We start from the raw sequence: 22011 nt of genomic DNA, 5'->3' as shown, positions 1-22011 counted from the left end.
CCCTTTCAACTTTACAATTTCACAGTGCATTAGGATGACACCAGTCAAATAGGTATATATAAATATGAACAGAAACAAAATACAGCAACATCAGTAAAAGCACATTTAATAGTAAATAAAGAGAATCTAATAGTTACCTGCAAGCATTCTGTGTCAGGTGAAGAGAGAGGAGTAACCATGCTACTGAGGTTGAGGAAGAGAGTGGTTCTTTAGCTTCCCCTAAACACAGATTAAATCTGGTCTTGAACTGGGAAAAACACTGATTTCCTGTTTCTTCTGCTTCAGAGTTAATCTGTACCTGGGTAACCACCCGTGAGTTAGGCAGGTTTGGAAGACAGTGGTCAGAGAAGATCACAAGAGATCAGACATAAACAGGAGCACAGAGGGTCTTCGAAAATGTTTGCTTCATACCGTCAAAAAAAACGCAAACTCGATTATTAGTTTCAAACAAGGAAATGTATTTCTGTGGTAGAAAGTCTTCTAGTGTAGATTCCTCCCTGAGGTTAAGGAGCACGCAGACGGGAGACTAAAGAAGCTACAAACAGAAGAACATCAGGTCAGAGATCCTGACAGACGTGCAACGCTACTAAACTGACCAAAATAAATGTATGGGTACTGACTTTAATAAACTATCATTGGCCAACATAAGCATTAACATGGATGAAACAAAGATGTATTCCTATCACTTTAGAGTTTGTGGCAAAATAACACTTAAAACTATTAAAAGTATGTTAGGTAAATAGTTAGTCTTATCTGGTTATAGCAAGTAAATACTGTGTCAAAACCTGCTGTTCATTTTGAGATTCAACCAGTGTTTATTAACCCAGATAAGCCAGGCTAACAGAGAGGAGGGAGGAGAGGAAAGAGGAGGAGAGGAGGGAGGAGAGGTGGGATGGATCGATGGATGTGGAAAGAAACCAAAGATGGATAATAGGGGTGTAACAATATATTGTGGCACAATATATCCCAATGCAAATAGTTTTACAATATGTATCGTAGCCCTTTTATCCTATTGGATGAGCTACCAGCACGCAACCTACTCTGCACCTGTGTCACGCGTGCATTCACTGCATTCACAGAAATCACTTATACTGAGTTAACTAAGTTGTATGTACAACAAAGAAAGTTATTGAACATTTTAATGTTTGGGAAATAAATCTATTAATTGAATTTCAGTTTCCATTTAGTTTTTTTCAAGATATCGTGAAAAAACCCAATTTAAGTAAAGCCCATTTTCCATTCATTGCTTTATTTTCATAACAAGCAAGAACACTGTTACACTGTGACAGGACTGACCAGAGTGCCTGAAACAGCAGAGACTATCGCCTAAACACAACCTCTCACTTCGGATCCATGCATGAATTGATGTCTCATATATTCTACATACATGATCTATTCCGCTTCATAAGCAAATTTTTAAGTTGAAAAACTATCAGAATCTTTAGATATAGATATTGTATTAATACTCATAGGAACTGTATTAATATAAGACAGCACTGGAGAAATTAATGTTGTGGATTAACAGACTAGTCATATTTAGTTATGTAGCTTCACAAGCATTTGCATGTATAAATACAGAAATGTATAATTCCATGTTAAGACAGTACTTACACACACTCATACATGCGTGAATTGCATCATTACACCAGAGCTTGACCCATCCCTGGGAACACAGGGTTAAAAGTGCTCTACAGGATGGAAACGATTTGAGATCATGAAACAACATAAGCCTAGTTATCGCACCAGAGCCCCCAGGCGTGTTTTCACACATCTAGCGGAGTCAGCATTCGAGACACACCAAGTCCACTGAGCTTAGACGCCTTCTGATCCATAAGAACACAAGTGGATTAGGGGCGCCACATCGCGCACACACACACACACGCACGCGCACACACACACACACACACACACATACACACACACACACACACACACGCACACACACAGGTGTCACAGTGTCACTGAGTCCATACATACAAGTCAGTATTCAGTTACAAAAGTCAAAAGTTCCCATGATGATGGAGCACAAAGCCCTGGTTTCCCTGGATGTCAGTTCCATGAATCAACTGAAAAGGGAAAACCATTAAAATGACAAAATATAAAATATTGAAATGAAAATAAATATAAAATATAAATGACATACCGAACTTAAAAACTATAGTAAGATGAGACTAAAGATAAGAAAAGAGAGGAAAACTTTAAAGTAGAAAGAACCAAATGTATGATCAGCGCTCTAACTGCACTGTAAGCTGGGTGGGGGTGGGGATGAGGGTGGGGACAGGTTGGGGGTGAGGGAGGGGGGGTGAGGGAGGGGGGGTGAGGGGGACTCATCTGGTTATATTTCATCACTTTTCACCTCATTACACAGCGAGAGAGGGAGTTAAAAAGAGAGAGGTGGAGAGAGAAGGAGTACTTGGTAAGAGAGGAGAGAAAAAAACAAAGAAGACTTACTTCTTCTTGTCCTTATCCTTCTTGAAGGGTTGAGAGGATCCTTGCAGGGCTTGTCCCACCAGCGCCTCTGCTGCCACCTTCCTCCTGTTGAAGGCGTTCATCTCCTCCTCCAGGTCTCTCCTCTTATCCTCCAGGTTCCTCTTCTCCTCCTGGTGCATCCTCTTCAGCTGCTCAAACCGCTCATGGAGCTGATTCACAGACATACAGCTTAGCAGAGATGCATGGAGCTGATTCACAGACATACAGCTTAGCAGAGATGCATGGAGCTGATTCAGAGACATACAGCTCAGCAGAGATGCATGTGTAGCTGGTGTGTATCGGTGAAACTCAGTCCTCAAGTATGTAACAGGCCACCCGCGTCAACGAATTGCTAGCTTTTGTTGGCGTAGTTGGTAGTGGTGGCGCTTGGGAAATCAGAGGTGGTCGGTTCGACTCCTGGTCGGAGTGAACAGTGGCCCGTATGCCTCTGATGGAGCTTGCAAGACCACGTCTGTTACACATGGAGCTGATTCACAGACATACAGCTTAGCAGAGATGCATGGAGCTGATTCACAGACATACAGCTTAGCAGAGATGCATGGAGCTGATTCACAGACATACAGCTTAGCAGAGATACATGGAGCTGATTCACAGACATACAGCTTAGCAGAGATGCATGGAGCTGATTCACAGACATACAGCTTAGCAGAGATGCATGGAGCTGATTCACAGACATACAGCTTAGCAGAGATGCAACAATAAAAGATCTTGACCTTGATCTTACCGTTAACCAGTGTCCACTGACACATGCTCATTTTAGCCTCCATGTAGTCATACACCCATGCAAGACTACCTTCTGTTATATCCTCTTTGACATTTGACACAACAACTGGTTAAAGACGACCCCCTCCCAGACTGGTTTACCTCTCTCTCCTTCTCTTTCAGCTCAGCCTCGGTCTCCTTCACCTTGTTAACAAACATCTGCCTCATCTCCTCCTCCTTGTGCTGCAGCTCTCCCAGGAACTCCTTCCTCTTAGTTACATACGTCTCCTGGAGGCTGGGGTGGACACATGCACACACACGCAGACACACACACACGCAGACACACACGCAGACACACACTTTAACCCCACTGGTTGAATAAAATAGGGTAGCTGGTAGAGGAGCTAGGTGGTGCTGGTAGCCTCACCTGAAGGGCTGGCTGTCTGGGTCTGTGTCCTTGAAGCCCATCTCCTCCAGCTTGCAGCGTCGGTAGAGCTCGTAGTGGCGAGTGTGTGTCTGCTCTCTGAGGTCTTCCATGTTCACCCGCAGCAGCATCTCCCTCAGCTTCACAAAGTCACAGTGGTTCTCGTTCTCAACTGGGTACATCAAATCACATTTGTATTTGTACAGCCCGTTTTACAAGCAACATCACAGAGGGCTTCATAGATGCCCACAGATCTCCCTATCAGCACCATGAGACAAGGACACGTGTGGGTGTGTACGATACCCTGACTCATGTTTATCTTTTTTAGCACACTGATCTGGGGTGTTATTTTACAGTGATGTTCTGGGATGGTGGTGCCTCGACGCTTCGATGGCCAAACAACTGTCCTGGTGCACATAACTCTGTCATTATTGCATTTTGTACTTTTGTCGATCAATTTCTTATTTCCTGTTAGTTACTGTGCATCCAATCAGCGACGAAAGTGTTGTACCTACCCTTTCCATTTTGAGTTTATGTAATGTTGTTTTGAGTTACGTAATGTAATGTTGTTTTGAGTTACGTAATGTAATGTTTGTATTGGGGGGAGGAGAGCAAGTCATCCTATTTGGGGGGAGTTGACTCGTATTTGGGGGGAGTGTTTTCATTTGGGGGATGTACTCGTATTAGTGGGTGTGTTTTGCATTTCAGGGCCACCGTAGTGGAGTGGTACCTACCCTGCACGGTGCCCCAGGGGTAGAGTCTGGCCCGCACCGTCTTGTTCCCCACCTTCACCTCCTCGGTGCTCCCCACAACTGCAAATGGCAGGTGGGCCTGGAACCAAGGGCTCACAAGGTCAATCACACAAGACCAAAGGTTAGGTAACAACAGACTAGATGGTTAGGGTTAACCCTTCCCCAGAGTCAGTGGTATGTGTACAGTGGTGTTGGGTGTAACTAGGAATGCCTGACAGAAAGCTTGCCCCACTGTGTGTACGTTTGTGTGTATGTGTGTGTGAGTGAGTATGTATGTTTGTGTATGTGTGTGTGTGTGAGTCAGTATGTATGTTTGTGTATGTGTGTGTGTGTGAGTGAGTATGTATGTATGTTTGTGTATGTGTGTGTGTGTGAGTCAGTAGCGGCCAGGACTTTGAGGGGCCTCTCCGCTAAGTCGGAGCTCGAGGCCCCTCCCCTAAATCCACTCAAAATGTTTCTCTATCTTTTATCTTATACCACTGCCAATAGACTGATTGCTGTCTACCTTTAACTATAACCTATATTCAGCAATGTGAGAGAGAAATAAAAAAGTTTAAAAATAACCTAAGCAGAATTGCTTCAGTACAACAGCAGCCTATTTGTCATTGTTCAAAACGAAAGACAGCGCTATAGCCTTCTGATAGTTCAGCACCAAGGAAAGCATCGCCAATATGAAATAAGACACAATCAATGGAGGGAATGGAAAACATTTATTTTTGACAATAAGTAAGCAAGTATATTTATTGTTGGTTGCTGGTGAAGACGTGGTGCTACTAGCTACCTGCTGCTGCTCGAGTGTTTTGTCTGTGGAGATGCTGATGATAGCTTCCTCTCTGGCTGGTCTAAATAAGTGTGTAATCTTGGATGTTTTGCTCGAGCTTGTTCAGACAACTATTTATTGCTGCGCTTTTGAGCACCGCTTGCATATTTTCTTTTACTCTACCGTCATCTTGCAAAACGTAATGATGAATTTTTTTTAAATGTGTGCATTCAAGAGGCGTAACGGCGTAGAAGTGCGCGTAAGATACGCAAAAGCCATTGTTGCCAGATTCAGTGATTTTGAGACTTTTTAGCCCATGGAAGTGGATGAAGATCTGTTACGTTGCCTACATCACGGGTTTCCTTTACCTGGCAGTTGAAACTTGGGGCTCTCAATGAGCGCCCTCAAAGTTTTTATAGGCCTAGTCTGTTTTTTGCAATGCAGGCCGGCGCCCGCCCCCCCCCCCCCCCCCCCCCCCCCCCCCCCCCCCCGCCTTGCGGTGGCTTCCCAGCCGCTACTGGTGTGAGTGAGTATGTGTGTTTGTTTATGTGTGTGTGTGCCAGCTCTGAGGTATCTGCGTGTGTGTTTTAGACATCAGACTCACGTTCATGGAGGAGTTGATCTCTGTCACGGCCTCGTCCTCCGTGGGGAACTGGTAGATCTGCACCCCGTTGCTCACCAGTTCACTCATGATCTTGATCTTGAACTTGTGCAGCTCGCTCTTCGATATCGTGTCTGCCTTGGCGATGATGGGAATGATGTTCACCTGCAGAGGCATGACATTCTGATGACAGGCTGAACACCTGACAGGTTGAACACCTGACTGGCTGAACACCTGACTGGCTGAACACCTGACACGCTGGACACCTGACACGCTGGACACCTGACACGCTGGACACCTGACACGCTGGACACCTGACAGGCTGGACACCTGACAGGCTGGACACCTGACAGGCTGGACACCTGACAGGCTGGTCACCTGACTGGCTGAACACCTGACACACTGAACACCTGACACGCTGAACACCTGACACGCTGAAAACCTGACAGGCTGGACACCTGATACGCTGGTCACCTGACAGGCTGGACACCTGATAAGCTGCCTTGGAGAGCTTGGCGAGCATGGGACTCAAGCTACAAAGTTTTGCTCAATACATGAGACATTACCTGTCCCAATAATAGCGTTACAACTGGTTACACATTCTCTTTTGAGAAACATTACCTTCCTATACCGATCTTGAACGTTTTAGTTAACTATCTTGCCATTCAAATGTTGAATGTTTTGGATAATTAGCTTCCTATACCTATCTTGAACATTTTGCAAATACCTTGCTGTCCAGCTTCTTCATAGTGACCAGGTCCAGAGATTTGAGGGAATGTCCGGTGGGGGCGATGAAGTACAAGCAGATATGAATCCTGCTGTCGTGGTAGTTGAAGAGGGAACGCTTGATCTTCAGTTCCTCCTGAAGGTAGTTCTCAAACTGTGTGTCAATGTAATCCACAACAGGCTTGTAGCTGTGTGGAGAGAGCACATGAGAAATTGTGTGGTTACTTTACACTGTTTCTGGTAGCTGAGATGGGGTTACTTTACACTGTGCCTGGTAGCTGAGATGTTACTGTACACTGTGCCTGGTAAATACAGTGTCTTGACTTTGTCCACTAAAATCCTGTTACAACCAGGGGCGTTGTTTCCAGCGTAGGGAGTAACGCGTTACAAATTAACGCATTGCTGTAATTCCACTACTTTTAGCGGTAATGATAATAATTTTTATCAAGTAATGCAGTTACAATTACTGAAATTTAAATGAGTTTGTTTACATTTACATTTAGTCATTTAGCAGACGCTCTTATCCAGAGCGACTTACAGTAACTACAGGGACATTCTCCCCCGAGGCAAGTAGGGTGAAGTGCCTTGCCCAAGGACACAACGTCATTTTGCATGGCCGGGAATCTAACTGGCAACCTTCAGATTACTAGCCCGCTTCCCCAACCGCTCAGCCACTTGACTCCCTAGTTACTCGCGTTATTCTCTTTTGGGAAAAATGAACACTTGAAGACAAGATAGAAGGCTGCTTCTGATCTGATGTCGCAGGACCTTGGTGGCGCAATGATACACCAATCGAGTCAATCAATGAGCATTAAACCACATCATGGCCGACAGTGCGGATAGAATGAGCTTTCTATGGGCGTATGTGAAGCCCTCTGTGAAATGCTTGCGTGTATAAAGGGCTATACAAATAAATTTGATTTGATGACTTTATCTCCTGGAAGTATGGTCATTACTTTTCGCTCGTTGAAATTAAAGACAAAAATGTAGTGGTGAGTTGTAAATTATGTGCAGGTGCAAAGAAGCTATCCACATCTAAGAGTAGCAATTCAAATCTTATGAAGCACCTGTTGAAACAACACGCTTCGACAAAGCTAGTAGCGGAAGACCCCAGCCCTACGGATGCTGAAGGCACCTTCATTTTCTCTTTTAATTAGTGTTAATACTGTAAGCCAATCACTTTTATTTCATTGGGCCAAATTTGGTAAAAGAAAAACACTGTTAAATGACTGAGACAGTTATTTTGTATTAAAGTATTAAAAGGGACTTTTGAACTACTAATTGATTTGAAGGCCTGTTGCCCTCTTGATTACAATAAATAGGTCTAAAAAATATGTTTATTGTGTTTGACTTAAGTACTGTTCATATTCATTACATTTAAAAAGCAGACATAAAAGTTACCTAAACGTTACTTTCCCTAGTAACTAATTACTTTTGATATACAGTAACTGGTGAAGTAATTCAATTACCTTTAAAAGAAGTAACTAGTAACTGTAACTAATTACTAATTTTCAGTAACTTGCCCAACACTGGTTGTTTCAGCAAAAGATAAGGTATGTGACATGAACTATCGTGATTCTGACCCTTCATCTTCTGCTGCACTTGGGATAAAAGCATCTGCTAAAGGAATAAAATGCTCAATGTAGCCAATGGTACAATGATAATAACATGGTACAATGAGAATCACATGGTACAATGATAATCAGATGCAGTCCGTAATTAACTGAATACTTGTATTCAAATTGTTACATACAAAAAATGCATTAATGTGTTTAAAACCGCCGAAAATGAATAGTTCCAGGTTACCAGGCCTCTTTCAAAGGCAGAAAAAATTACCATTGTATCTTGGTAACAGTCTCAACTACATCAGTAGTTGCCAAGAATCCTTTTCTCTCTCGTTGGACCAAGTCCTTTGAGATCACATTAGTTCCACCAGTCATTCTCTACCATCTCTTCCCCTTTCATTCATGCCCACACAAAGTCCAAAGCCCCACACCCAGTTAGCTGGTCTGGGAGGCGAGACCTTCCGTGGATCACTTAATAATGTCCGGTTACATTATATTAAATTGTATCCATTTAGCAGATGCTAACCTTAACCCAGAAGAGTCCTACCTACTACTAACCCTAACCCTAGAAACCTTAACCCTAACCCAGAAGAGTCTTCTGGGTTAGGGTTCTTCTACTTCAACACCATGAATAGAGCTACAAAAGGCACAGACCTTGGTCAAATACTACTTGCAAATACTCTCAAAATACTTTGTTTAGCCAATAAGAACAGTCACATTTCAAGCTTTAATGGGGCATAGCAACAGTGTACAGTTTCGTCTTTCTGGGAGCATCGTCACAGATCAGGGTCATACTGCCCCTGGTAACCTCCCCACTACCCCTATAGCCCCTGGTAACCCCTGGTAACCTCACCTCTGCTCTTGGTAACCTCATCTCTACCCCTATAGCCCCTGGTAACCTCACCTCGACCCCTATAGCCCCTGCTAACCCCTGGTAACCTCACCTCTACCCCTATAGCCCCTGGTAACCTTACCTCTACCCCTATAGCCCCTGCTAACCTCACATCTACCCCTATAGCACCTGGTAACCCCTGGTAACCTCACCTCTGCTCCTTGTTGATCTGGTCCCCAAAGCCCACGCTGTCCACCACGGTCAGCTTCAGGTGGACGCTGCTCTCGTGCAGGTCGTAGGTTTTCGGACGCAGGTGGACGTTGTCTTGGTAGTGGCTGGCCTCCTCATTATCAAATTCTGTGTTGAAAAGGGTGTTCATCAGAGTGGACTTTCCAATCCCAGTCTCCCCTAGAAAAGAAAAAAGAAACAAAATGTTATCAGTTGAATCAGATTCAGCGTATAATCCTTCTCTCCAGTTTCTGTGGCGCTGAGAAGCAGACTGCACCAGGGGCAACACTCCTGTCTCCTCACATCTCCATGGATACATACCCACACAGAGGATGTTGAAGCAGAAGCCCTGTGTGACGGACTTGCTGACCAGTTGATCAGGTAAGCTGTCGAACCCAACACGGCCGCCCAACTCCAGCTTCCTCTTCTCTTCATCCTGAGACACAAAACACAGAATGAGGACTGCTTTCTTGATATGACTACTGGGTTCTGTGTCGCTATGTTTTTCCTGCATTATTTATGGAAAATGTATGTACTAATTACAGGTAGAGGGTTTGAATAAAACAGGGATGAATCTGCATGAATAAGTTCATAATAAACATCCTACTAGAACACCCAACATCTTAACATTTGAAGATGCACTGAGTCCTTCACTGCCCTCAAATAAAACCAAGTTATAGTAAAAATCTGTTCTTTTAGTCCAGTCACTTTAAGCCAAAATCGGGGTCAACCTGGGACAAATTGCAACAGAAGCAAACTCAACTGGTTGTGTATCGTCAATATGTTCTGAGTAAGGAAAAGAAACCCCGGAAGAATCCCATTAGGGGAAAGTTTAAAAAAATACCCAAATATAGCCTATTCATACACCTATTCATTCTTTTTCTCATGTGAATAGGGTACCATATTTAACCTTTAGATATCACCATGAAAATTACTGAGTTGATTACTTACATCAAGACAAACAAAAAATGTATTACAAGGTTTTTTAAATTGTTCGTTAACATGGGAAAATGGTGCATAATCTAATTAAGTATGCGCTAATTTGCATAAATACCACAACATCTCTAAACATTGGATATAGCCAGGTGAAAATGTCTTGTTGAATCTTGTTAACATACAGTTAGGTCCATAAGTATTTGGAAATTGACACAATTATCATCATTTTGGCTCTGTATACCACCACAATGGATTTGAAATGAAACAATCAAGATGTGCTTTAAGTGCAGACTTTCAGCTTTAATTTCAGGGTATTTACATCCAAATCAGGTGAAAGGTGTAGGAATTACAACACATTTTATATGTGGCCCCCCCTTTTTAAGGGACCAAAAATAATTGGACAAACTAACATAATCATAAATCTAATTGTCACTTTTAATACTTGGTTGCAAATCCTTTGCAGTCAATGACAGCCTGAAGTCTGGAACCCATAGACATCACCAGACGCTGGGTTTCGTCCCTGGTGATGCTCTGCCAGGCCTCTACTGCAACTGTCTTCAGTTCCTGCTTGTTCTTGGGGCATTTTCCCTTCAGTTTTGTCTTTAGCAAGTGAAATGCATGCTCAATTGGATTTAGGTCAGGTGATTGACTTGGCCATTGCAGAACATTCCACTTCTTTGCCTTAAAAAACGCTTTGGTTGCTTTCGCAGTATGCTTCGGGTCATTGTCCATCTGCACTGTGAAGCGCCGTCCTATGAGTTCTGAAGCATTTGGCTGAATCTGAGCAGATAATATTGCCCGAAACACTTCAGAATTCATCCTACTGCTTTTGTCAGCAGTCACATCATCGATAAATACAAGGGAACCAGTTCCATTGGCAGCCATACATGCCCACGCCATAACACTACCTCCACCATGCTTCACTGATGAGGTGGTATGCTTTGGATCATGAGCAGTTCCTTCCCTTCTCCATACTCTTCTCTTCCCATCATTCTGGTACAAGTTGATCTTGGTCTCATCTGTCCATAGGATGTTGTTCCAGAACTGTACAGGCTCTTTTAGATGTTTTTTGGCAAACTCTAATCTGGTCTTCCTGTTTTTGAGACTGACCAATGGTTTACATCTTGTGGTGAACCCTCTGTATTTACTCTGGTGAAGTCTTCTCTTAATTGTTGACTTTGACACAGATACGCCTACCTCCTGGAGAGTGTTCTTGATCTGGCCAACTGTTGTGAAGGGTTTTTTCTTCACCAGGGAAAGAATTCTTCTGTCATCCACCACAGTTGTTTTCCGTGGTCTTCCGGGTCTTTTGGTGTTGCTGAGCTCACCAGTGCGTTCTTTCTTTTTAAGAATGTACCAAACAGTTGATTTGGCCACACCTAATGTTTTTGCTATCTCTCTGATAGGTTTGTTTTGATTTTTCAGCCTAACGATGGCTTGCTTCACTGATGGTGACAGCTCTTTGGACTTCATATTGAGAGTTGACAGCAACAGATTCCAAACACAAATACCATACTTGAAATGAACTCTAGACCTTTTATCTGCTCCTTGTCAATGAAATAACGAACTCCCTTTATGAGGGAATAACATACACCTGGCCATGGAACAGCTGAGCAGCCAATTGTCCAATTACTTTTGGTCCCTTAAAAAGGGGGGGCCACATATCAAATGTATTGTAATTCCTACACCGTTCACCTGATTTGGATGTAAATACCCTGAAATTAAAGCTGAAAGTCTGCACTTAAAGCACATCTTGATTGTTTCATTTCAAATCCATTGTGGTGGTATACAGAGCCAAAATGATGATAATTGTGTCAATGTCCAAATACTTATGGACCTAACTGTATAACAGTAAAAGACTAGATGCAATGACTATATCACTAGGTGCATGTCATGTTTTGCTCCAACGACAACCTAGATGTATCAGCCAAGACACAAAGATACTAGCTTTCTGCAACCATTTGACAATTAAATCTTATGAAGAGGTTTTAAAAATATTTGTCAAAAAATCCACAATGTCGTCTATTAATTATAAGGTTTTTGAAACAGTTGTGATACTTTTTGAATAAATGATATGAATGATAGGGGCCTGTCCCATGTGTGATAACTGGCCTATGTGTTCCCAGTGTGGAACACACAGACCTGTGAGGAACACACAGCTGGTACCTCAGAGAGAAACCATGAGGACTTGGATATGCTTCACACAACCATCAACAATATCCCTGGTGCACACACACACACATGTGCACACACACACACACATGTGCACACACACACACATGTGCACATGAGTGCCTTTATCTGGCTGTTATTTTACAGGATGAGAGGAGACAGAGGAGTGTGCTCTTTATCTCATTATCCCACTATCCTCTTAGTCCATGTTACAACCTACTCTATAAACACCGTAGCCCACCCCGTTCCACTCTCACTTCATTCCGTGTGTGAGCAGCTACAAAAAGTAACCTTCTAAATAAAAAAGTAACCTGAATAAATGCAGTTAAAGATAACATGTAACTCTTACAATTTAGCAACGTCACATCCACTGATCCGTGAACTGAGTATGTGTCATCGTTTTACTCTGACAGCGAGAATCGTGTGCAGTAGCGTGATTTGCATTGCCTATTTAAAACCCGGAATTTCACAATAGACCTAAACCTGAATATTGAGATAATAAACAAGTCTTATTTTAAGCAGAAATTAGCTAAGCCCGACTGTTGACATCGAAAGACAAATCACGGTTCGTAGCCCTCGTACGATTGGCGCATTCAGACTACACCTGAACATTGGGCCACATGCAGCATCACAAAAGCCCCAGTTAACGAACAAGGGTAACTGAAAACATGACAACCCTAAACCAATAGGCCTGGCTACTTACAGCGAAAATGTCCATGTCCGTAGCCGCCATCGTGCAAGGAGTACGGAGAGAATCTTCGAGGACCTGTCTTCATCGGGACTGGGTTTGACTGGGGGAACGGCTCAATTCATTCAATATGGCTACTTCGTGGCTACACCCCCTCGGTGCTGGAATGCCATTCACTAAGCACGTCCAGACCTCGGGCACTCGGCTTCTTGATTTGAACCGATGTTTGTCAAAAGCAACCAGACTTAACTACAAGCAGGCATAGGCCTACTGCAATATTACAGGAGTGGGTAATAGCCTACAGGACGTAGATGCTATAATAACTCGTTAGTAACAAAAAACCGTATCATCAAACACAATGTGACATCAAAATGATGTTAATAAAATGTAGGGGCCATGTTAACAGGATGCTTTACCACATAGGCCTATGCCTCACAGAAACCTATCGACAAACATCGCAACAGTTATAACAACATGTAACAGGCTCTGGATAAGAGCGTCTGCTAAATGACTAAATGTAAAATGTAAACAGGTGTTTAGGCTATTAACAAACAACGTAGGCTAATTAATTGAATGCAACTTACAGATGTAGCCTACATTAATAGCCAAAACATGTTCAAATATGTGTGTAGTCTGTATACCTTGAACCTATTTACTTAGTAATGTTTGAGCTGATTCCATAGCATCAGGCGTCACCGAGCTCAAGAACAGACAGAACAAGCATCGGGGGCGCGCTTTTCATGCGCGTTCTGCCTTTTGGAGAATTAAATACCGCGTTCAAGCGAAAAGAAAATGGCAAGAAACTATAGTCCAGACACCGGAAGCAGCAGGTAGTGACGAGGGGGAAGAGATAATACTACTTGACCATCACACGGAGCAGCTCAAGAGAAAAGACGGACGGCGGGATTTGCAGCAAAGAGTCAAAGAAAAACTGGTTTTCCTGCATCCCGCTGATATCTTGTCAACGGATTGAGAGGTGAAAATATGGCTTTGACTCAAGAATCTATTTTGACGTTTTTGTTGGAGAACGGCGGAAAAGTGAAAAATTCTGAGTTGGTAAATAATTTCAAATGTCAACTAAATTGTAGCGATCCCGCAGAGAAGACGCATAATAGGGATATTTTTAAGAAATTCGTGAACAGTGTTGCGGTTGTGAAACAAGTCAATGAAGTCAAGTTTGTGGTAGTGAAAAAAAGATATCAGGACTTTGTTAAAGTGGGTATGAAATATAGCGCGCAAAATTCGGATTTAGACGACAGCTTTAGTAGCCAGACCTTGTCCCTCTCACCGACGGTATCGGAGCTCAGTGCTTTAGTTAAATACGAATCTGTCAACATACCGAACTTGGATATTCAAAACAACAATACGTGCAACTCCTCAAACAGGAATGGAAATTGTTTGAACAATAGGGCTGATTTCCAACATACGCCTGTGCATATCAGTAACATAGGAAGAGGCTTAAGAAACGGTGGGTCATGTAAGACTTGTAACGAAGACCCCCCTACCGTAATCAAGGTCCTGAACGTTTCTTATGATCAGGTGATCAAAACGGGAAAGACTGGCCCAGTGTTTCCTATCGTGCCAGTCAAATCTCCATCCCGTGGTGATTCACCCCCGGCAAGACAAGATGAGTTAAACTGCATACCAACCTTTTCTGGATTGAAAACCCCAGTTGGATCAAAGTCTCTGATGCAGATGCCAGTTTCATCGTCAGAGAGAGATTTCATGCCTCTTCCTAATGGTCCAGGCTGGGTGGGCTCAGAGCCGAGTGCCTCCCTGTGGAGAGAGCTGTCCCAGGAGGAGATACGAGCCCCAGGCTTTCCCCTGCTCAGGAGAAGCAGGACCTGTAGAGCAGCAGAGGACCAGCAGGGCCTGGGGTGTGTCCCCCTGCCGCCGGGGGGCCACCGGTGGCTGGTGACGGCAGCTTCTGGGCTGTGGGGTCAGATCCACGCCCAGCTGCAGCAGGACAGCCAGCTGGCGACCAGGAAAGACTTCATGTCTGGATTCACAGCGCTGCACTGGGTGGCTAAGAGCGGCCACAGTGAGATGGTGCACACCATCATGGATGTGTCACGCAGGACAGAGGCGAGAGTGGATGTGAACGCTCGCACGCATGGAGGCTACACACCGCTGCACCTCGCTGCCCTGCACGGCCATGCAGAGCTGATGCTTCTGCTGCTGAAGCTCTACGGAGCCAACGCAAACATCCGGGACAATGATGGGAAGAAGCCGCTGCATTACCTTGGGCCAGGTGTGTCTCCTGAGCTGCAGCAGCTGCTGGGAGGCGGGGCCCAGGCACACGGGAGGGAGGAGGAGGACAGGGACATGCCCAGAGGGATAAACACCCTAAGCAGACTCTTCATGCAGCCTCACGGGACGGCGCACCGGAGGAAACACAAGATGCTGCCTGGGGGCATCTCACCCTGGGACTAGGAGGCTGGGACTAGGAGAGGCTGGGGGCATCTCACCCTGGGACTAGGAGGCTGGGACTAGGAGAGGCTGGGGGCATCTCACCCTGGGACTAGGAGAGGCTGGGGGCATCTCACCCTGGGACTAGGAGGCTGGGACTAGGAGAGGCTGGAGGCATCTCACCCTGGGACTAGGAGAGGCTGGGGCATCTCACCCTGGGACTAGGAGGCTGGGACTAGGAGAGGCTGGAGGCATCTCACCCTGGGACTAGGAGGCTGGGACTAGGAGAGGCTGGGGGCATCTCACCCTGGGACTAGGAGAGGCTGGGGGCATCTCACCCTGGGACTAGGAGGCTGGGACTAGGAGAGGCTGGAGGCATCTCACCCTGGGACTAGGAGAGGCTGGGGCATCTCACCCTGGGACTAGGAGGCTGGGACTAGGAGAGGCTGGAGGCATCTCACCCTGGAACTAGGAGGCTGGGACTAGGAGAGGCTGGGGGCATCTACTGGGGGCAGGAGGATGAAGATGCACATGTACAAATAAGGATTTTCCAATATAGAGCAGGGTGGGTATTAGCTCGCTATTTGATATTCAGAATATTGATATTTTGATATCCTCTAACATGTGAATTGTATTTAATAACTTGTAATGTCTTTAAAGTATTGTAATTGCCTAGAATTACATTAGGCTAGGCTTGGGTCCCTTGTCTTGAGTGACAATAAACATTAATGAATGTGATGCTCTTATTCTGTTTCTGAATCTGGTTGTGTTCCTGGGGACCTGTGAGTGAGATAATTTAAAGTTTAAAATGATATCTTAAATATATAGAGCTCACGCTGCTCATTCTTATTGTTATTTTTATACATATTTTATTTTATATTTAAATTGTTGTATTCTTAGATTGTTTAGTTCTTAGAAATAGTTAAACTTTTGTACTTTTACTTAATTTAAGATTCGTATATATTTAGTGTTTTGCACCTCCCTGCCACAGTCAATTCCGTGTTTGTATAACATACATGGCGAATAAACCGAATTCTGATTCTCTTAAATTGGTAAAATTCACATTATTTTTGTATGAAACTAAGTACTTAATAAAGATAATTACACATTCTAAGTAGTTTTAAATGAATGACATCTTGTTTACCTTGAACTTAAACATGAGGAATTGCAGAGATGGGGAATAACAAAGTAAAAATACTTCGTTACTGTGCTTAAATAGATTTTTCTGGTATCAGTACTGTAATTCACTATTTTTCTGATAACTGTTTTCTTTCACTCCTTACATTTTTACACAAATATCTGTAGTTTCTACTTCTTACATTTTCACTTCAGCCTCTAAGTACTGCAGCCTCCAATTACTGCAGCCTCCAATTACTGCAGCCTCTAAATGTTTTTCGAAAAAATATATTTTCCAAAAGATTTTTTCCAAAAGATTGTGGAAGAGTTTTGAAAGGTAGAAAACATTTATTAAAAAAGTTTTCACAAAAATATTTTGCATCATTGATCAGGACTCTACTGTACTCGTTTGTACTCTGCTCTGCTTTAATCTACTCTGTTTTAGGCTTCTCTGTTCTCCTCTCTCCTTCCTCTCCTCTCACTGTGTGTGGGGGGAAAAAAGTTTAGAAAAAATGTACATTAAGGATTAGACAGAGGGAGTTAGCGATGTCTACATGACTGAGAATTGCCATAAGTGAGGGAGATGTATGAAATTGTCAACGTCAAAAAGGATTCCTGGCGAATGCTCGGCATGTCTGTAGTGTCTTTTTGTATGAATGTATTAATATGATGAGAGGTCCAGTTCCTCTCGGCCTGCCGCTCCTCTCGGCCTGCCGCTCCTCTCGGCCTGCCGCTCCTCTCGGCCTGCCGCTCCTCTCGGCCTGCCGCTCCTCTCGGCCTGCCGCTCCTCTCGGCCTGCCGCTCCTCTCGGCCTGCCGCTCCTCTCGGCCTGCCGCTCCTCTCGGCCTGCCGCTCCTCTCGGCCTGCCGCTCCTCACGCAGAGCAGAATGCAGCAGAGCTGTTCCCGGAATCCCCTCGAGTGAAAGAGATGCGGTGGAATGTTAAAGGCCTCAGGCAACAACAACAAAAGCACACGGACAAAATAAAAAATCAGCAAGGCCAAATAAATATTTACAAAGAAGTAAAAAAACATAGCAAAATATTATTGCATGGAGTTGCCACAGACTGCAGGTCTGGAAAAAGACCAATATGACTGCTGACCCACAGAGATAGACTAATACCTGTTCACAATTAATTATTAAGGTAATATAGCGGGATGGCCTTACAGTAGCAGTAGCAGTATACTTTGACACGTCTAATAGATCATTCACCTTCAATATTAAACTGTTCGGTTTTCATCCCGGCATCTTCTGTTGTTCTGCATGGCGACCTGCGGTGATTACGCGCACCTGCTTTATGAGCAGCACGTGCATAGGTTGGTTGACATCCGTTTTCACCGCAAAGTTCTCTCTCAAATGTTGGTGGATTTGTTTACTATGGCAGAAACTATTGTGCGGATGTCAGTCGTACTTTATAATCTGAACACTTTTCTTTTACTGCATCTTGTGATCTGTGGTCGATCCCTACGATCATCCCCTTCAACGACAAACGGATTAAACAACTTTGCCGACTCCTATCTCTTTCAACATGGAAATATATTATCCCCCCTTTTGAGGGCATTGTCGGAACAAGATGGAGAGCACTGGCGACATGTAGGCCCAAACCCGAAGCAGCGAGCGGAGCCTAGACATGTTCGGTACATGAAAAGACTGTACAAGAAGTCCGTTAGCCAGAAGGGTGCAGCTGGGACTAACCCGCTGTTCAACACAGTTCGTCTCATAACCCCAAGAGACGAATGTCTCGAGCGGAGCAAAGGTAAAAAGGCCAGTGAAACCGTAATACAACACTTGTTGTATTACATATTATATTGTTGTTAAACATTCTTACACTTAAATGAGAAGATATATATTCTTTGTTTATGAAGTGCATAACAAATGAATGTAATTATTGTGGCCCAGACAGACATGACTAAACAACACAGACAAACTGATGACAATGATCTGTTGCACTTAAATGTTTTTTCCATATTTCCCAAAAGAGATCTTTATGCAAGACCTCTCCTTCAACCTTGAGCAGGTGAGAGCCAAAGAACAACCTATGAAATCTGTGCTGCTCTACTCTTTTGAGCGCCCAAGCCTGGTTCCATCTGTCTGCCACCTGTCAGTGCAGCAGCAGCAGGCAGAGCAGTGCCCCCTCGGTCCCGAGGCACAGCATGCCTCCAGCTTTCTGCTGGGGAGGGGGCGCCGACCAGCGAGCAGAAGCAGGTGGGTAGAGGTGGACGTCAGCTCCTTCCTACTTCCCCTCGTACAGGCCCACCAGAAAGACATTCATCTCCTCATCAACCTGACGTGTGCTGAGGAAAGAGGGGTTAAGATGTCCAGAGGGGGCTCTGTGGAGATGACCCTGAGGTCACCGTCTCTGCTGTTATATCTCAATGACACCAGCGAGCGGGCCTCCCACCACCGGGCCCCCGTGCCAGATCAGAGGTCAGCAGGCTGGAACCGGTTTGAAACCCAGAGGGACTCCGAGGCAGAGCGCTGGGTGGGGCAGAACACGGGCCGGCTGAGGAGGAGTGCAACCAGAAACAGAGCAGCTAAAGCCAGCCTCCCCGAACTCAAGTCCACCTACGACTTCCCCACTAATGACTGTGCTTTGTACGACTTCCGGGTGACCTTCAGCCAGCTGAAACTGAACCACTGGATCATCTACCCTCACTGGTACAACCCCAGGTACTGCAAGGGAACCTGCCCTAGAACCATGGGCTTCATGTACGGCTCCCCGGTCCACACAATGGTGCAGAGCATCATCTACGAGAGACTGGACGCCTCAGTGCCAAGGCCTTCCTGTGTTCCCTCAGAATACAAACCCATGAATGTAATCACGGAGTACAACGGCATCATCACCTACAAGGTGTACGAGGAGATGATCGCTACTCGCTGTACTTGTCGCTAACATCCAAGAGTGACATAGTGTGACGACGTTGTTTTAGTTTTACAAGCATAACATACAACTTCCTGGCAGCTTTGAATACAGGAGGGATCCTCGTCGTTCTCACGTGGCTTTCACCGGAATCAGATATGCGATACTAACAAGCCAGCCTCAGTGATTTCATACATTGTAAAACCATCTTTGCGTGAAATTGTATTTATCTAGAGCAGATGCATTTACTTCATCCAGTGTTTTCTTTGCCAAGCACTGTGTTAAATACTGGAAAAGTTATTAGCAAATATTAGGATTAATTTTGCTTTTGTAGTGACGTGATGGCAGGAATGTTGTTAACAGATATTTTAGTGCATCCGTCTTGTTTTGTTTTGCGATGTGGTGTTGCAGCTGAAGACACATGTTATCTACAAATATTATCAAAATGATTTTTATGTTTAAAATATATTTGTTTATTTATTTTGGGTGGGGGGTTATCGTTTATTACTTAAAACACAATCTGCTAATTTTAAGTAGGCCAAATCTGTTCTGGACTAAATCTAAAAGTGGTTCCTGTTCTCTGACCAAAACACTTTAACATTTTATTCCTTGGGATTGCAGTTGTCTCATGGACAACCTCTTTTCATAATATCCAAAAAGAACGTTTCAGTGTGTATTTATTACCTTTGGTCATGAAATGGCTGCATACCAATGAATTTGTATTGACGAATTTAACTAACTAAATGCGTGTCATGAACTATTTATGCATCAAATGAATTTACTCTAAGCTCTTGTTCCGCTGCTGATTTTATAGGGTCTACTCTGTGGAGACTAGAATAAACAAACTGCATAGTTCATGTGTCTGTTGAAAGATTCTGTTGAAAGTGCCAACTGTACTATAATGTAAATGTGGTATCTTTCTGTCAATTGAGACTGGATAGTAACCCTAAAGTTTATTCCAAGCACAGCCAACTACAGATTGCCCCGTGAAGAGAAAGCATAGCCTATACCGTGCTCGTCCGCTCTCAGAATTATATCACAGGACGGTCAGGACCTAATCTTCTATGGGTTCTGGTTGTCGGATCGCATCCAACTGTTGAATGAATACACTATCTACTGTGCTGGAGTGTGAGCCCAGTCACTGCCTACCTAACCCTAACCAAAGAGTATGTAAGACTTATATACTATTTGACCTAACCTTCTCAGTCAATGGCCCTAACCCTGCGACTGGTTGTATGACGTGTACAGTTGGTTGCGACCGTGAGTGGGAGTCAGGCCGTGACTGGCCACTCACTCCTGCACAATAGGTGGCGGTGTAGGCACTCCTAAGTTGGATGCTTTCCACCAATCAAAGTTAAAGAAGAAGAAGAAGCCCTGTCGTCACAACAGTTATCCGCCATTACAAGTTCTTGCGGCTAAAGGTTAGTGATGAATGTTCTTTTTTTATTGCTTACCTTATTTTAAAATGATATAAACTGCTACTTAATGGCGTAATTGAGCCCATCGGACTACAACTTTTTGCAATATAACTAAATGAACTTTGAGACTAAGTGTATTTTCGTGTGAATGTCAAACAAGGTCTCGAGGACCCAATGTTGCCTAGCTGCATTTTCTGCTAGCTCCTTGCGCTGTTCACAGCAATGTGTCCAGATAATCACAAACTACAGTGTTTACCTTAGCTAACGTTAGTCTTGTGGCCAGAATGTGTGTCAAATGCCACTTATCAAAAAATGACTTTCGAGACGTAGTTATATTACGTGGGCAATACTAGGCACCAAGTGGTCTTAGCCAACATTAATTAACATAATTTGTTTTGCTTTTGTTTGTCTTGAAGACATTGATACGTACACAAAGCTAAACATATAGGCTAGTGGACATGTTGTAGCAGGTACACTCATAGATATATATCTATGGGTACACTAGTGTGGCACAGTGCCATGCTGTCATGAGTCTCCTCCGCAAAGAACCCAATCAGAACAGACTGCCCTTCTGCCCATGTCCCAGGCATGGACATGGATGATCACTCTGACTTGACTACAACTCTGAACTATGGTAGAAAGGTTAAGATAAGCTAGTCAGCACAACTGTAGTTACTGTTATGCTGATTTGTGAGATGCACATGCTGCAGTCACTCAACTTCTATTGTTTTCAGATCAGCTCATCTCATCTGACATCATGGGTCGCCACTTTGGAGATTTGGCCAAGATCAGACATGTGATCACATACAGTCTGTCCCCCTTTGAGCAGAGGGCTTTCCCAAACTACTTCTCCAAGGGAATCCCCAACATGTGGAGGCGGTTCAGAGCCTCCGTCTTCAGATCCGCTCCCCGTGAGTTTTGTAGTGCTTAACTGTACCACTTGCTCAGGGAACTTACAAGTTATCTTATTCATATATATATCAAAAATACTTTTTTCAAATGGAAATCATCTTCCTTTTACTAAAGAGCTGCTCCTTATTTGATCAAAACACACACATGGAGTAAACATAACATGGCTGAATGTGTCGTTCATCTGTTTCAGCCATGATCGTCATGTACCTGACTTATACCTGGGGGAACCATGTCCATGAGCAGGGCAAGAGGAAGAATCTGTCTGACTTTGAAACCCCCGAGGAGTAGAAGATCCTCTACTGACCTCCCGAGCTCCTGATGTTCATGTGACTGTGTGTTTCTCTAAGTAAAGATGGTATTTATCACAAACCTGTATTAATTTGGATGTATTATTCTGAGAACCACTCATGTAGACCTCTGT

General features: G+C 44.0%; 4 protein-coding genes across 5 annotated transcripts; 3 read left to right on the top strand and 1 right to left on the bottom strand.

Annotated features, from left to right (window-relative positions):
• Positions 1–415: 415 nt before the first annotated feature.
• LOC136953851 (septin-8-A-like) lies at positions 416–12957 on the bottom strand. Of its 2 annotated transcripts, none has more exons than XM_067247293.1 (10): positions 12892–12957; positions 9402–9516; positions 9065–9260; positions 6457–6643; positions 5733–5894; positions 4351–4447; positions 3620–3788; positions 3355–3487; positions 2452–2639; positions 416–535 (listed from the first exon to the last, which is right to left on the bottom strand). In XM_067247293.1, exons 1-10 carry the CDS (start codon positions 12919–12921, stop codon positions 481–483), a joined length of 1332 nt encoding a protein of 443 aa, XP_067103394.1. In that variant the 5' UTR covers positions 12922–12957; the 3' UTR covers positions 416–480. The 2 variants fall into 2 exon arrangements, with proteins under 2 accessions (XP_067103394.1, XP_067103395.1); XM_067247294.1 differs by lacking the exon at positions 416–535 and adding an exon at positions 1317–2066.
• A 903-nt stretch (positions 12958–13860) lies between these two features.
• sowahab (sosondowah ankyrin repeat domain family member Ab) lies at positions 13861–15309 on the top strand. Its single transcript, XM_067248397.1, has one exon. It carries the CDS (start codon positions 13861–13863, stop codon positions 15307–15309), a length of 1449 nt encoding a protein of 482 aa, XP_067104498.1.
• Positions 15310–17845: 2536 nt separating this feature from the next.
• Positions 17846–19676, top strand: gdf9 (growth differentiation factor 9). Its single transcript, XM_067247295.1, has 2 exons — positions 17846–18156; positions 18380–19676. The coding sequence occupies exons 1-2, from the start codon at positions 18042–18044 to the stop codon at positions 19291–19293; spliced, it is 1029 nt and encodes a 342-aa protein (XP_067103396.1). The 5' UTR covers positions 17846–18041; the 3' UTR covers positions 19294–19676.
• A 951-nt stretch (positions 19677–20627) lies between these two features.
• On the top strand, positions 20628–21959 carry uqcrq (ubiquinol-cytochrome c reductase, complex III subunit VII). The gene is made up of 3 exons (XM_067247755.1): positions 20628–20681; positions 21413–21589; positions 21781–21959. The coding sequence occupies exons 2-3, from the start codon at positions 21436–21438 to the stop codon at positions 21876–21878; spliced, it is 252 nt and encodes an 83-aa protein (XP_067103856.1). The 5' UTR covers positions 20628–20681; positions 21413–21435; the 3' UTR covers positions 21879–21959.
• Positions 21960–22011: the final 52 nt, after the last annotated feature.

This window comes from Osmerus mordax, chromosome 12 (assembly GCF_038355195.1).
Source record: "Osmerus mordax isolate fOsmMor3 chromosome 12, fOsmMor3.pri, whole genome shotgun sequence".
NCBI lineage: Eukaryota > Metazoa > Chordata > Actinopteri > Osmeriformes > Osmeridae > Osmerus > Osmerus mordax.
Note: the sequence above shows the minus strand (reverse complement) of the source record. Positions and strands in the feature narration are given on the sequence as shown.